This window comes from Gadus chalcogrammus, chromosome 17 (genome assembly GCF_026213295.1).
Source record: "Gadus chalcogrammus isolate NIFS_2021 chromosome 17, NIFS_Gcha_1.0, whole genome shotgun sequence".
Classification (NCBI taxonomy): Eukaryota; Metazoa; Chordata; class Actinopteri; order Gadiformes; family Gadidae; genus Gadus; species Gadus chalcogrammus.
In genome coordinates this window covers 17,191,020-17,204,539 of record NC_079428.1, presented here as the reverse complement: position 1 = coordinate 17,204,539, position 13,520 = coordinate 17,191,020, and the positions used below count along the sequence as shown (strand labels likewise).

Sequence of the window (13,520 nt, the reverse complement as noted above, 5' to 3'; positions counted from 1 at the left end):
GACGTTTTCCGACGCCCCAAACGCGAGTAACGCGGTTGGTGTGGCCATACCTTTATACATGACAAATCAAATCCATATTTGAAGACAATCTCTGATGGGAGAAATCAGTATCTGATGGAAGGAAAGATCGTTTTCCATTATTTTTCGCAATTGGCAAATAGGTGTTATACATGACAAATCAAATCCATATTAACACCATGTATTGTCATACATTGGGAGGTGGTCATGCAGTGCTTCCCTAAAAGTGGGACCACAGCCCAAACCGTAAATGGTGCAGACACGCCAATTGCATGAGTAGATCCAGGTCTGTGTGGTGTACGCAGACGACAAAATCCAGACATGCCGCCACTAGGTGGCGATATACCAAGGAAAACGCGTTTGGGGCTATAACTCCCACACCGAACCTCCCACAGTCAAAAACGTTATACCCACAGATTCACTGGAGTCTCAGACGCCCATTTGCGTCTATAATTTGCACACACATCTTCAGACACATCTTTTGATCCGACCGTCGATGACGAAACGGTAGCGTTTTGAATATTTGTTTATTAGCTACGTTATACGTGGAAAATAATAAATCCCAAAAAATCCTAAATTAGACATCGGATCGAGTCCAAATGTTACACACATGTTGGAGCTACCCTGAATGGCGTTCGATAATAAAATCGGAAAACTTCGCCATAAGGGTTTGCAATAAACAAGCTAGGTTAGCCTATAGCTAGGAGTATAGTCTAATGGGTAAAATCCTAAGACTTGAAATCTCCAACCAAATTAAAACACATAGCCATAATATAAATATGTTAGTCTACTGATGCTAAAAAACCCGTTTTGAGATTTCTGTAGGTGGCAGTCGGCTGAAGCCTTCTTGTAACTAAGTTGTTTTCACATGTTGTTGGGTAATTTGCATTTTTTATCAATATTAACACCATGTATTGTCATACCTTGGGAGGCGTTCATGCAGTGGAGGTCGTCCAATTCTAGATAGGAATGAAAGCAATTGTTAATAATCCATTTGTAATCGTCATTTGGATTGGGATGCACATTTTGTAAACTAGTTTAATAAATTAGTTGGTAGAGTATAGTCTAATGGGTAAAATCATCAGACTTGAAATCTCCAACCAAATTAAAACACATAGGTATAATATAAATATGTCTGTTAGTCTGAGTTTCCTGTCGGTGGGAGTTGGCTGAAGGCCTTCATGTAATTAAGTTGTTTTCACATGTTGTTGGGTAATCTGCATTTTTTTTACCGTTTTTTGTGGCGTCCAGATCGGTCTGCGTAGCTGTTAAGCTGGATGTCCCGAGTTCCAGTCCCAACTGGTTGATGGTGTTGGTGTTTTCCACCGCTGCTGGGAAGTCTTTCGACTTCGCTCCGCAGGAATTGGAGTTGCTGCTTGTGTACTTTCTCCCGTGCTGCAAAGTACTTCGCCTGCTCGGTGTAGATTACAGTCTGCTTGCATACCATCATTCCGAACTTGTAGGCGTGGTCCATTTTCTGGACCTTTGTGTAGATCTCATCTACACAAATGTGCTATTAAAAAAAAATGCTATGTTAGTATTAAATGAAATTGTATTCATTCAGGCTTGCAAAGATGCAAATGTTGATAACTTGCATAGTTTTTTGCAGGCTTGATCCCTCATCGCAATCGAATCCGGGTGGTCTGAGGATTCAAAGTCTGCCGGGGACTTGTGATCATTTCCAGACATTTTTCTGTAGAAAATAAAAATCATTACAATTAGATATTAACGCTGGTATACATAACCCTTTTTGAAGATTGGAGGGAGTCAATAGGAGAATTTAAGCTCCTTGGAGACAGTGCCTATATTTGCAGACACTACCCATTCATTGTCACCCCTAAGAGGGACAATGGAGCATTGAGTGTTGCTGACCAACAGCTGAATGCCAGAGTCAGTAGAGGCAGAGTGGTGGTGGAACATGCTTTTGGAGGTCTTAAATGTAGATGGAGGTCTTACGTTCCGTTGGAGCCTTCGGCTCAGTCAAGAAGTTGAAATATGTTCAACTTTTTCGGCAGCGACGGTTCCGTCATCCAATCAGATCGCGTATGCAAATGTAAGCACTGTGACGCGACTCGGGCTCTGACGATACTGGAAAGCGGGAAAGCGGGTCATCTTGCCTCACAACAAGCAGGAAGTAGCGGGAAGAACCCGGCGAAGCGATTTGATTGGCTGACGGATGCCTCTGCAAAGACTACTCCCCCATCAGTCAGCCACGCCTTCCCACATCAGTCGACGGACGCATGTAGTGGGCACGGGGCGTAACGCCCCGTGCCCACTACATGCGTCCGTTGCGTTATCCCCATTGACTTTAATGGGGACGGACGCGCAATGCATTGTGGATCCGTACGTTCCGTTGGAGCCTTCGGCTCCTTCAGAAAGTTGAAAAATGTTCAACTTTTTGGCAGCGACGGATCCGTCATCCAATCAGATCGCTGTACGGTTGCTGATTGACACCGCGCCCTCTTGGGTAAAATCCTCAGTTTGTCGATGCTCATGCTAATGATCATGTGTTTTTCCCCGCGTGTGATTTGTTGACCATTATGTTAATTTGTATGTGCCTGTCCCCGGACGTGATTGGCTGCTGCATCGGAGGGCCGAGGATCCGGGAGGATAAATCACGGGCGAGCTCAACATCCACGGCAGCTGGCCTTGGATATGAAGCTTGCCATATTGGGTCTTCGAATGGTTATTTGTTGGTTAATCGAGGTTCTTGTTAATTGCTACACGGGAACTTATCCCATGCTCTGGGCTAAATAAACAAATAAACAACTTCCAGTTAACCAAAGAAATCTGGTTTTATGTTGCCACCCCTTCCGCTAGCGGGGGACGTAACAATCGCGTATGCAAATTTAAGCACTGTGACGCGACTCGGGCTCTGACGATACTGCATGGAAAGCGGGTCATCTTGCATCGCAACAAGCAGGAAGTAGCGGGAAGAACCCGGCGAAGCGATTTGATTGGCTGACGGATGCATCTGCAAAGACTACTCCCCCATCAGTCAGCCACGCCTTCCCACATCAGTCGACGGACGCATGTAGTGGGCACGGGGCGTAATCTTCAGAACAGCCGTCTGGATGTCATCGTGAAGATCATCGTCTCATGCTGTGCCCTCCATAACATGTGTATTGGGCTGGCGGAGGGAGCATGCAATGAACACCCTAATGGATGTCCCTGGCAGGGGGATGAAAATGCATAGGGAGAAGAAAGACCCATTCAAGAAGATTTTGTTGTTTTGTTTTATTTTTTTTATTTCCATTATGGAAGCATGTGTTTTTTTTTGCAGGCATTTAAGAAACAATTTGTTCAATTCATTTCCCTTATTTGCCTGTATTCAAATAAAAAAAATATATCATTTTATGACCCTTTGTTTGAAAAACATGAAATAAATAAACACTTTACAAAATAAATAACAAAATCAGGATCTTATTTAACAGTAAAATTTCGAATAATAACAAAAAGTATCTACACGTGCCTTCAATCCACTATTTCACTCCTTGTCTAATAAGGCTTGCATCATCTTCTTAAAATCAGCATGGGACTCTTCCCTGAAACTGAACATTTTATCAAAACGCCTTTGCTTGGCAGCTTCTGCCTCTTTCAGGATTTCGCAAAGGTCTGCCTCTCGCCCCTTTTTCTTTCTTTTTTGGGTAGATGACCTGCCCGGGGAGCCTGACCTATTCTCCTCTAAGGAATGAGGTTCCCTTAACAGAGCCTCCGGCCTGACAATTGTCACCCCCTTTGCCGTTCCAATTACCGGGAAGTCCACATTAAATTGAAAGCTCATTAAAAGTCCACATTAAATTGAAAGCTCATTAAATTGGCTATAAAATTGGAACTTCATTGTCCCCTGCCCAGTGGAGGAGTTGTTATCGATCACTCTTTTGTAGGCATCTATTAATGTTTCCCACTTACGAGACACCTTTTCGTGGTCAAAAGTAAGGGAGAAATGCTCAGAAAGTTTCTGGGAAATGTCGTGCCAGAAGGCCTTCCGTTGCCCCCTTGTTTGCTTGACTCTGTCCGTAAGCTCAGCCAGAGTTTGGGGGAGCTCAGCTTGGCCATCGGTGAGATGGCCACGCATCAGGTCAATCAAATAGAGGGTTTGGTCGGTTGTGAAGACCTGATGGGGCTTGATGGAGGTGCTGGAGAGGTCTGGGGGAAAAAAACACAACTATTAACAGTAACAAAATCAAGTTCTGAGGTCGCTTCATTCCCATACCAAAATCAATTCACACCATTCATTTATAGGTGACACATCTGTCTGATGTATCATTTGGAATAACCCTCCTGCGACATGCTTATCAGGTTAACCTACATTATAAAATGTATTTATCGCCACTACAACAGAAATGCCATGCCAATGAATTGGAGTTCAAGTAGCCTACTTGAAACGCACGCAAATGTCTCTGAATTATATTTCGCTTAATAGAATTGGAGACCTTTCATTTCACTGTAAAACATATACTATAGTTCTGTTATGAAAATATTATGAAGTGTTGGACTTGTTTGTTCACTCACCTTGTGGTAGTTCCTTAAAGGCATACGAGACAGGAGCACTGAAAGGTGAGGACGGGAAGCGTGTGCTGGTGCTGGCTGTGGCACTTGTGCTCGGGTGGGCTGTGGCACTGGTTCTGGTGCTGGCTGTGGCACTTGTGCTGGGGTGGGCTGTGGCACTGGTTCTGGTGCTGGCTGTGGCACTTGTGCTGGGGTGGGCTGTGGCACTTGTGCTGGGGTGGGCTGTGGCGCTGGTTCTGGTGCTGGCTGTGGCACTTGTGCTGGGGTGGGCTTTGGCACTTGTGCTGGGGTGGGCTGTGGCGCTGGTTCTGGTGCTGGCTGTGGCACTTGTGCTGGGGTGGGCTGTGGCACTGGTTCTGGTGCTGGCTGTGGCACTTGTGCTGGGGTGGGCTGTGGCACTTGTGCTGGGGTGGGCTGTGGCGCTGGTTCTGGTGCTGGCTGTGGCACTTGTGCTGGGGTGGGCTTTGGCACTTGTGCTGGGGTGGGCTGTGGCGCTGGTTCTGGTGCTGGCTGTGGCACTTGTGCTGGGGTGGGCTGTGGCACTGGTTCTGGTGCTGGCTGTGGCACTGGTGCTGGGAGTGGTACTGGTGCTTGGATGGGCTGTGCCAAATTGTAAACGACGCACCAAAATCGCTCTTAATTAGCAGCAATCCTTAGCAGTGTAGAGGTCAGTTTCCCCTGGTCTTTGATATAATGTTTGGGTGATGGGATGATGAAGGCTTGGGTCCCAGAAAAGCTGCAGTTTTTCATCCATGTATACTGAAAGAGATTTAAACTATATGTAAATGACAGAGATGTTGTAGCAGCCATTGTACTAAACAACCAAGCCTACAGATTGAAGCCTTCCCATTACCTCAATAGCTTAAAATCCCTGCATTGGCTCCCAATAAATTACAGGATTTACCTTAAAGCACATGTTCATCATTCACTAAATGGGATGAGGATCATCCATACAAACTGCGCAGTCAGGTGCTTCTCAGTCGGACAGTGCCTAAATGGAATCACACCAGGGTTTATTTATCAGATAAAAACAGCCAGAAGTAAATGCCTTTATTTCCTTGTAGCCTATGAACCTACTATCCTTTTGCTTTTATTTATGAGAAGCACATACAGTATTGCCACTGTATGGAGGGCTACACTTGCCCTTATCTACAGCTGGTTTACCAGTACACAACTTTTAAAACTGAGCAAAGTCGATGGCAACAGACGGTTACAACATCAATCAATAGTAAAGTGTAGACATGGCAAAAAATATGTGATATGATGGTTGATTCTCTTATATTGAGTCAAACTTTCTCACCGTTCAAAACTTTTGCGTTGAGGTCCGACATGGTCATGCGCATCACTAGTATACAATGAGTCACCATACGTCACCAACTGGGCAACTCTGTTAACTAAATTTGGCCCCAGTTGCCGAACGGAAGTAGAATCATAACAGCGTCATGAGGTGGCGTTCACGTGAACTTTCCGACGTCGCGAAAAGGTTTTTCCCATAATTCCCAGCGATGTGAACGCACGTGTAGACTGTGTGAGGAAGCTATGACGCGCCGCCACACATTGTGGCGGCGCGTCATCAGCAGAATCTCCCGAAAATTAATTAATGACTATATCTATTTCTGCATTTGTTGTGTTGTTTGTGTATCTGACCAGCTTCAATAAAACAGCAATGAGCATTGGTTGGCAAAACTATTTGGAGTTTGTGTGCATAATAAAAAAATAAGACATAGGCTAGCCTACATTTTATGACATAATATCAGTTTAACATTTAACACCGTAGGCCTAACCGAAGTCGAAGGGTCTGTAAATGGACAAGCAACAAAATAGTTCTTTTTTGGATATTTAAATCGGTTTTGGGGCCATTGACACCAAAAGTCCTCTAACACAATGAAAAGGAATTATTTTGAGATTAACAAACAAAAATAACCACCATTAATTTAATTAATTAATTAATATCTTATTCTATGCATTATCCGTTACATATTTGAATGCCCTCTTTCATGGATATGACACCACCAACACTGGGGCGTGGGAATAATTCTCCATATCCATATAGGTGGGGGGGCTACACTAGACATAAATAGGAAGCAATGATTCCAAAGACCAGGAATATTCAATAAACAGTCAGTAAGAGGAATGACCTCTGCCACATGATAACTTAATGGATTATTTAAAATAACCCTGCCTCGTTAAATCAATGAGCTTGATGTTTTGCTTTCGCGAATAGGTTATAGGCTGTGTCACTACCACATGTCCGTGCGCATCTCTCAGAGTGACGTAATCAGCCACCGGACAGCGATTAAAAAAAAAAAAAGAGTCATGTTGACTACTAAAGTAACTTATTAATTATTAACCATTTTCGTCGATTCGAGGAGGTCTGGTGGTCTGTATATAATAAATAACTAAATAAATATATGTTTTTGAGATCTGCTGAAAAAAACGGGGGAAATCAGAGTATCCCTAATAGGGGAGAGCCGGGTCGATTGAAACACTTTTCAGTTAAACGTCTTTTTCAAAGATGATGTTACGTATACAAATAATTTTAACATGTGATCAACAACTCACAGGTGTGTTCTCTTAATTACAAGTGAAATTTAATACATATGTTGGATGATTGAGCTGTTTTTTTTAACTTTGAACGTAAGTTGACATTTGTTTCAAACGCCCCGCCTAGTCGGGACGTTTGAAACACACATGCGGGACGAATGAAACAGCATATTTTAAAAATAATCTATTGCCCGACTACATTTGCATTAAATTTACTTATTTCCCTTTCCTAAGTCATGTTTAAGGATACACAGTTGAACATCCTTTTATTTATTTTAAACGAAAACTACCAGGTCAACAGGATATCACGAGACCTGTTACATCTGAAATGTATCCAAGCGCCGCACAGGGTTAATTTATTTTCGACACGCACAGCCCGGCGCACAGAAGCATCCGAAGTCTCTGTGGACAGGTAAGTGGCTAAACTTATTTTATCTGATAAATATTGTGTAATAGTCTGCACATTTACATGAACATTATGTTGAAATCATAATAGGCAGAAGTTTGACACTCTAGCTGATGGATGGTAATGGCCATGTGTCGTGACCAAGAGCAAGGGTGTAAAGGCTAGCCTATAGCTTATACCCAGCAGTTCTTAAGTGTGCATGTCCACTAAATTAAAATATTATTGTCATCATTTAATGTAGCCATTGTTATTTTGGATGCGTTACAATGATGGACGAAAAGTAGGCCTACCCTGCAAAATATTCAATAGCCAAGCTCCCACTCATAGCCTAACCCAGGCCTCAGTTAGTTAATCAGTCTATAATGTTAAGTGAATTGTGCTGTAGGCCTACATTTACAGTATTTCCACTGCAAACTAGTGAAGACACATGGACAGTATAGTAGGCTAAATATTTTTATTCTTTGTCACACAGGTGACACAGGTAGTGTGCACTCCCGTCGGTGCAAGCCTCATGCGACCACTTGTAGCAAAAGACACACTGGACCCACTCTTCCCCAGGCATGGAGGCGCTGAAGAGCTCGCAGCACACGAGGCAGCTGACGTCCTCGCTGGATAGGCCTAAATAAATTGGAGAAGTGGAGGCAGCAATAGTGGTGAACTCTGCTGCCTCCGGAACAGGATACACTAGGCCTAAGGTGGGGCTGCCTCCATCAGCGGGCCAGGTGATGGTGGGAGGAGCAGCTGAGGTGGCACCAGGTGTGACTCCAGCAAGGGGGGCGGCTTCAGGAGCGGGCGAGAAGAGCCTCTTCTTGGGAGCCCGAGAGGAGGGAGGCTGCTTGGCGGGACGACGCTGCTTCACAGTTCCCTGCTTTTCCGCCTCTAAAGCAGCCCTCACCGGGGTGTCCGTAAGTATAGCAGTTGTCCTGAAAACATTAAATTGGACGTTTTAATGATAATTGAATTACTTTAAATGTGGTAGGTCTACATGACTGTAGACAAAGGAAGTCCAGACAAGATATGAGATGCATGAGTAACTCCACTTGCCTCTTTCTCCCTCTTCTCTTTGTGATCTTTCTAGGTCCGGCCTTAGGGTAAGGCCGGACGATGTCCGGGCTGAATTCAACGGCATCTCCCTCAGGCCGGACAGCTTCGTCTGGCCCGGCAGCTTCGTCAGGCCCGGCAGCTCGTTCAGGTACATCCATGCCTGCCAAAGGACACATTTAAAAAATACACACTTTTAAATAAATGTTTATAAACTCACCCTCCTGATCCTTGTTAAATACCCTGATGTGAGAGTTGTGGCCTGGTGGTCTAGCAGCTTCTCTGCCGTCCACTACCCTATGGACTTTTTTTATAAACTTGGACTTATGGGACTATTAACTTATCTATTATGAACTGTGTTTAATCCTCTGTTGCTTCTGATGAACTGTTAGTGGCACCTGGAGAAGCCCTGACCTCGTCATCCGAATTGGGGAGGAGGACGGTCTGTTGAATAGGCTCTGGCGAAGTCCTTTTCCTCAAACGCAGAGGGGTTAAAAGGCCAGATCCCTGGACTTGAGAACCCGGAGGTGATGTTGTTCACTGTTGCAGCCTCTGGTAAGGCTTCAGCAACGATGGAGGGCACATCATAAATTGAGATGTTGATCCCTGGGTGGCTCCTCATCCACCTGTCCGCCGCACTGTTTACGTACCCCTTTAGGGGGCCGAAGACACTAATGTCCATTGGCTGCAACCTGCGGGTGCAGTGGGGAGGGAATGACAGCAGCACTAAAGGTGCGGCCACACCAGACGCGTATCTCGCGTACTTTTTACGCGAGATACGCGCGTAAAATGTTGCATGACCATTTTGTGTCAAAAATGGTCGCATACGCGCCATACGCGCCTACGTCACTCGCCTAGATGAGCCCGCCCAAAACTTTCCCCCGCTCTCGTGGCATGACACCATCGTATAGTGCAGTGCACAACAACCCCAAAACGGCTCTTTTAAGAGCCACCCACACAAAACAAAAGGGATTCCTTCATTATTATTAAATTGTTATTCAAATTGTTCAATTAAGTAGTGTTATTAAAAATTTATATTTGTGTCCATGCATGCTAGAACTTAAAATCATATATTGAGAGAAGAGTTGTGAGAAATATTTTATTTAAAAAATAATTATAAAAATAAAAATAATAAAAATAACATAGAACAATATAATATAAACAGAACAGAACAATAACAAATGAACAGTTAACAGTGACATCAGCCTAGTTCTTTCCCTGGAGAGATTGTCACCACCACTAGCTAATAAGCTTAAATAGGTTCCAATTGAACGGTGAAATTAGAATGGTCAAATATGACTTTACGGATTTGGAATTTAACGTACTCCAGTACTTCAGGTGGCAATCTATCCAGGGAAGGAACTAGGCCCATGGCAAAGTGCTCATTCCCAGAAAGCGGGGTAGGGGTAGGCACAGAATTATGCCTCTGCAGGGCCTGGAGGATGGCTGTCTGGACAGTATTCCCCTCCGGTACCCTGGCTGCTCTCTTCCTCTTTGTCGCTGTATGGAATGTAAAACACCATCATTTTTAAGTTAGTGCAATACTTCACAAGTGAAAAGCCTGTTGAACATGCATGCGTGTTTGGTTTGAAGTTTTGTAACTTTAACTTATAGTAGTAATTAGGGCTGTCAAATTAACGCGTTCATTTCGATTAATTAATCAGGGGAGGATCAAGAAGTTACGAGAGAGAGAGAAGGGAGAGAAACTAACGGTAGGCTATACAGCTGTTTATAAACGGGCATAAAAGTGTCATATAGGTATGTGATTAATTTAGATGAATTAATCACAGAGCCTGTAATTAATTTGATCTTTTTTGAAATTGCTTGACGGCACTAGTAGTAATCCATAAACCATCTTCTTATCAGTTAAAGCTTAAACGGTTAGCCATAAACATAGTTGAACCCCTGAAATTAATGCTATACATCTTTGTCCTGTACATACCGCCCTGTGGTCTTGGGGCAGGGGCAGCCTCAGGGACAGGTACACAGGAAGGGCCAGCGGCAGGGACAGGAGCAGGAGCAGGAGCAGGAGCAGCATCAGCGTCCTCTATATCAGACTCACTGCTGGGCTGGTCTATGTTATTGAGAAAGAAGACTTGTTTTTTTTTTGCTTGGATGATATATATCTATATTGCACATTAAAGATAGACAGAATCGTGCCGCACTGTAAATCGTTCCTGTGGCCATAATACAGAAGCTGTACGTGTCTTCACTTGTCAACAAACCTGTTGTGCGATGCTGCTGCCTGCTCAAGCTCCTCATCTTCTCCTGCCCCTGACAGTGGAGTCTCTGGAGCCCCGTCCCCCTCAACCTCCTCTGCCCCCAGAGGTAAATTGCTGCTGCTCTCCCTCGGGGTGACAAAGGGGTCGAGGAAGGACAGGACCCTAGCAAATTTCCACGTGTCCACTCTCCCTGCCGCTGACCCGCTCTTTTTTCCCTCCTTTTTATTCTTTTTGTGTCTCATGTACCTGTCCCTGAGTGACTTCCACCTCCTGCGACATACGTCCACTGACAAGAACATATATACATATTAAGTTGTGTAACCTGACAAGCGGGACAGTCTGTTGTAGTAGTATCACTTAATATTACTGCTAACTGGTGCTACCGCTAACCGGCGCTAACTTTTTTCATAGTAGAACACAACCGATAGCTGAAGCCAAGCAAAATACACACACATATTATTCACTGATCTTACCAGGAACGCCAATATCCTCTGCCACGTCGACCCACGCCCTCTCTGTTTTGTTCCTGTCCCTGTACGACACCATCGTGGTGTCATACAGGACAGGACGGCCGCACACGGCGGCGATGATATTTTGATCCACCTCCATTTCTGTTCGTGTAGTGTCTGTAGTGTTGATCAGCAGAGAAATAGTCCGCCAAGACGTTGAGGTTGCTTAGTAACCAGAGACTCTGTCCATGCAAGTGAACGGAGCGTTCCCTCTTCGTCATAACTATCAAACCAAACATCCTTCACATTCACCGAGCGAACATTATGAAAGTAAAATGCACATTTCTCGCTAGAAATGTTTCCATAAAAGCATTTAATGGCGTAACTATGTTACTATTTCCACACAGAATAAAGAAAGATGTCGGCCGTATGCTTCTGTCCAAGCTCACTACTCTCTGCCAGTGACGTCGGGTCAAGCTCAACGCTGATTGGGCAACGCGGCTAATCGTCATGCGTATCATGCGTATTGAGCGTAAAAAGTTCAATTTTTTGAACTCTTGAAATGTACGCGGTATAGCGCGTAAATATACGCGCCACATACGCGCGTAAAATGTTGCTTATACGCGTGCCAATGGTAAACCAATGGTTCCCTATGGAAAAAATGGCGATTTTATACGCCAAGTACGCGAGATACGCGTCTGGTGTGGCCGCACCTTAAGCCATTGGCTCTGCAGTAATCAATTGCTGCAATTGACAGGTGGTACGGGTGATTGTCCAGCAGGAGGAGCAGCTTCGACTCCTTGGAAACACGGGTGTGACTGGGGAAGTGGGCCAGGTACAGGAGGAAGTCTGGCTCCTTCATCCATCCAGTTGGGTTGCCGCTGCCAACACAGCCAACGGGTCCACCCCTCTGGAAGTGCTCTTTGAACCGCTTACGGGGGAAGATGAAGAATTGCGGAACAAGGTCGCCCTGAGCATTGCCTGCCAGGGCAACTGTGACCAGGGTCCCCCTCTCCGCTGAGGTCACTGACCCGACCTGCTTCTGCCCCATCTGGGCGACGACACGGTCTGGCACCTGGACAGTGGTGACCCCTGCAAATAGTTGTGTGAGCATAGTTGTATATACATAGTTATGTGTATATAGTTGTGTTTTATGTTAATATAGTTCATATTAAATACCGGTTTCATCAATGTTCCAAATATCCTTGGCCTGGAACTGGTGCCGGTCCAGCACCGTCTTTAAATTTTGGTGGAACAAGTTGACATTTCTTTGGTTGAAATTTGACAACCGTTGTTGGCTAGTGGCCTCTGGACGCCGAAGGGAGAGGCTGCCACTGCGCTCCATGAAGGAGGTGAACCAGTCCTTCCCCGCCATGCTCTTCCTCAACCAGGATGCAGGGAATGGGCAGCTGAAGTGCACTGCCAGCTCAAAGGCAAATTGTGTTTATGTTATTTGTTCATATTTATTAATTAAAGCATGTGCATAGCATACATGTGTGCCTGTCCTAAAACTTATGTAGCCCTTTTCACAACACTGACCTCATTAGGGGTGAGCCCAAAATAAATGGCTGCTGCCCTCTTCAGGTAGTCCCTGACCTTTCCCTCCTGCGCTGCGTTAAAAACCCTATTGTGCGGGTTATAGCCAGGGGACCTAGCCGCTTCACTGCCCTCTTCTGCCCTCCGCTTGAGGTAGCTTGACAACGTCACATGATTTATGTTGTTTGCCAACGCTGCCTGCCTCACTGAGCTCCCAGAATTGACCTTGCTGCAGGCCCTGGCATACACCCATGCAGGAACCAGCCCACGGGAGGTGGTTCTCCTTCTCACGCGCAGCATTTTTCCCTCAGTAATAATCTGTTGATGCATGTGATAAACACGTTTTGTTCATTCAAAATATGTTATTAATTCAAAGCAGTGTTATTCATTGCAAAACATTGATTAATTCTGTGATTTATACAGGTAATGATCGTGCAATGTCCGCGTAATTACGCATGGTGATGTGCGGGACGTTTGAAACAGGTGTTTCAATCGTCCCGACAGCGACTACTGACACTTAAACCTTGTTGGGAAAAATAACCTGCTGAGTACATCACATGTACATTACAAATATAGCTAACTCCTACCCTAGCCTGATGAGCACATCACATGGCAGACACATTACAATATAGTCAACTCTTGCTCTAACTCAACGAACACATAACACAAACATGATAATATAGTCAGGTCAAGGCCGGAGCCGAAGGCCCCATTTCCCACATCCAGGCAAATGGTAGACACTCAGACAATGCACCAGTCATCCTCAAGAACGGGAGAGACACATTAATTTAT

General features: G+C 44.8%; 1 protein-coding gene and 1 long non-coding RNA gene across 4 annotated transcripts; one reads left to right on the top strand and one right to left on the bottom strand.

Moving 5' to 3' along the window:
• The first annotated feature begins 5,235 nt into the window (after window positions 1–5,235).
• On the top strand, window positions 5,236–9,479 carry LOC130369676 (uncharacterized). Its single transcript, XR_008892867.1, has 4 exons — window positions 5,236–7,486; window positions 7,953–8,385; window positions 8,559–8,672; window positions 8,914–9,479. It is a non-coding gene; the product is annotated as an uncharacterized LOC130369676 (long non-coding RNA).
• Window positions 9,480–9,616: 137 nt separating this feature from the next.
• Window positions 9,617–11,757, bottom strand: LOC130369667 (transcription factor Adf-1-like). 3 transcript variants are annotated; one of them, XR_008892856.1, is made up of 3 exons: window positions 11,217–11,757; window positions 10,464–11,029; window positions 9,617–10,021 (listed from the first exon to the last, which is right to left on the bottom strand). XR_008892856.1 is itself a non-coding variant. In XM_056575179.1 (3 exons), the coding sequence occupies exons 1-3, from the start codon at window positions 11,350–11,352 to the stop codon at window positions 10,580–10,582; spliced, it is 435 nt and encodes a 144-aa protein (XP_056431154.1). In that variant the 5' UTR covers window positions 11,353–11,757; the 3' UTR covers window positions 10,406–10,579. The 3 variants fall into 3 exon arrangements, 1 of the variants encoding a protein (XP_056431154.1); XR_008892855.1 differs by having other exon boundaries at window positions 10,464–10,595; XM_056575179.1 differs by lacking the exon at window positions 9,617–10,021 and having other exon boundaries at window positions 10,406–10,595; window positions 10,747–11,029.
• Window positions 11,758–13,520: the final 1,763 nt, after the last annotated feature.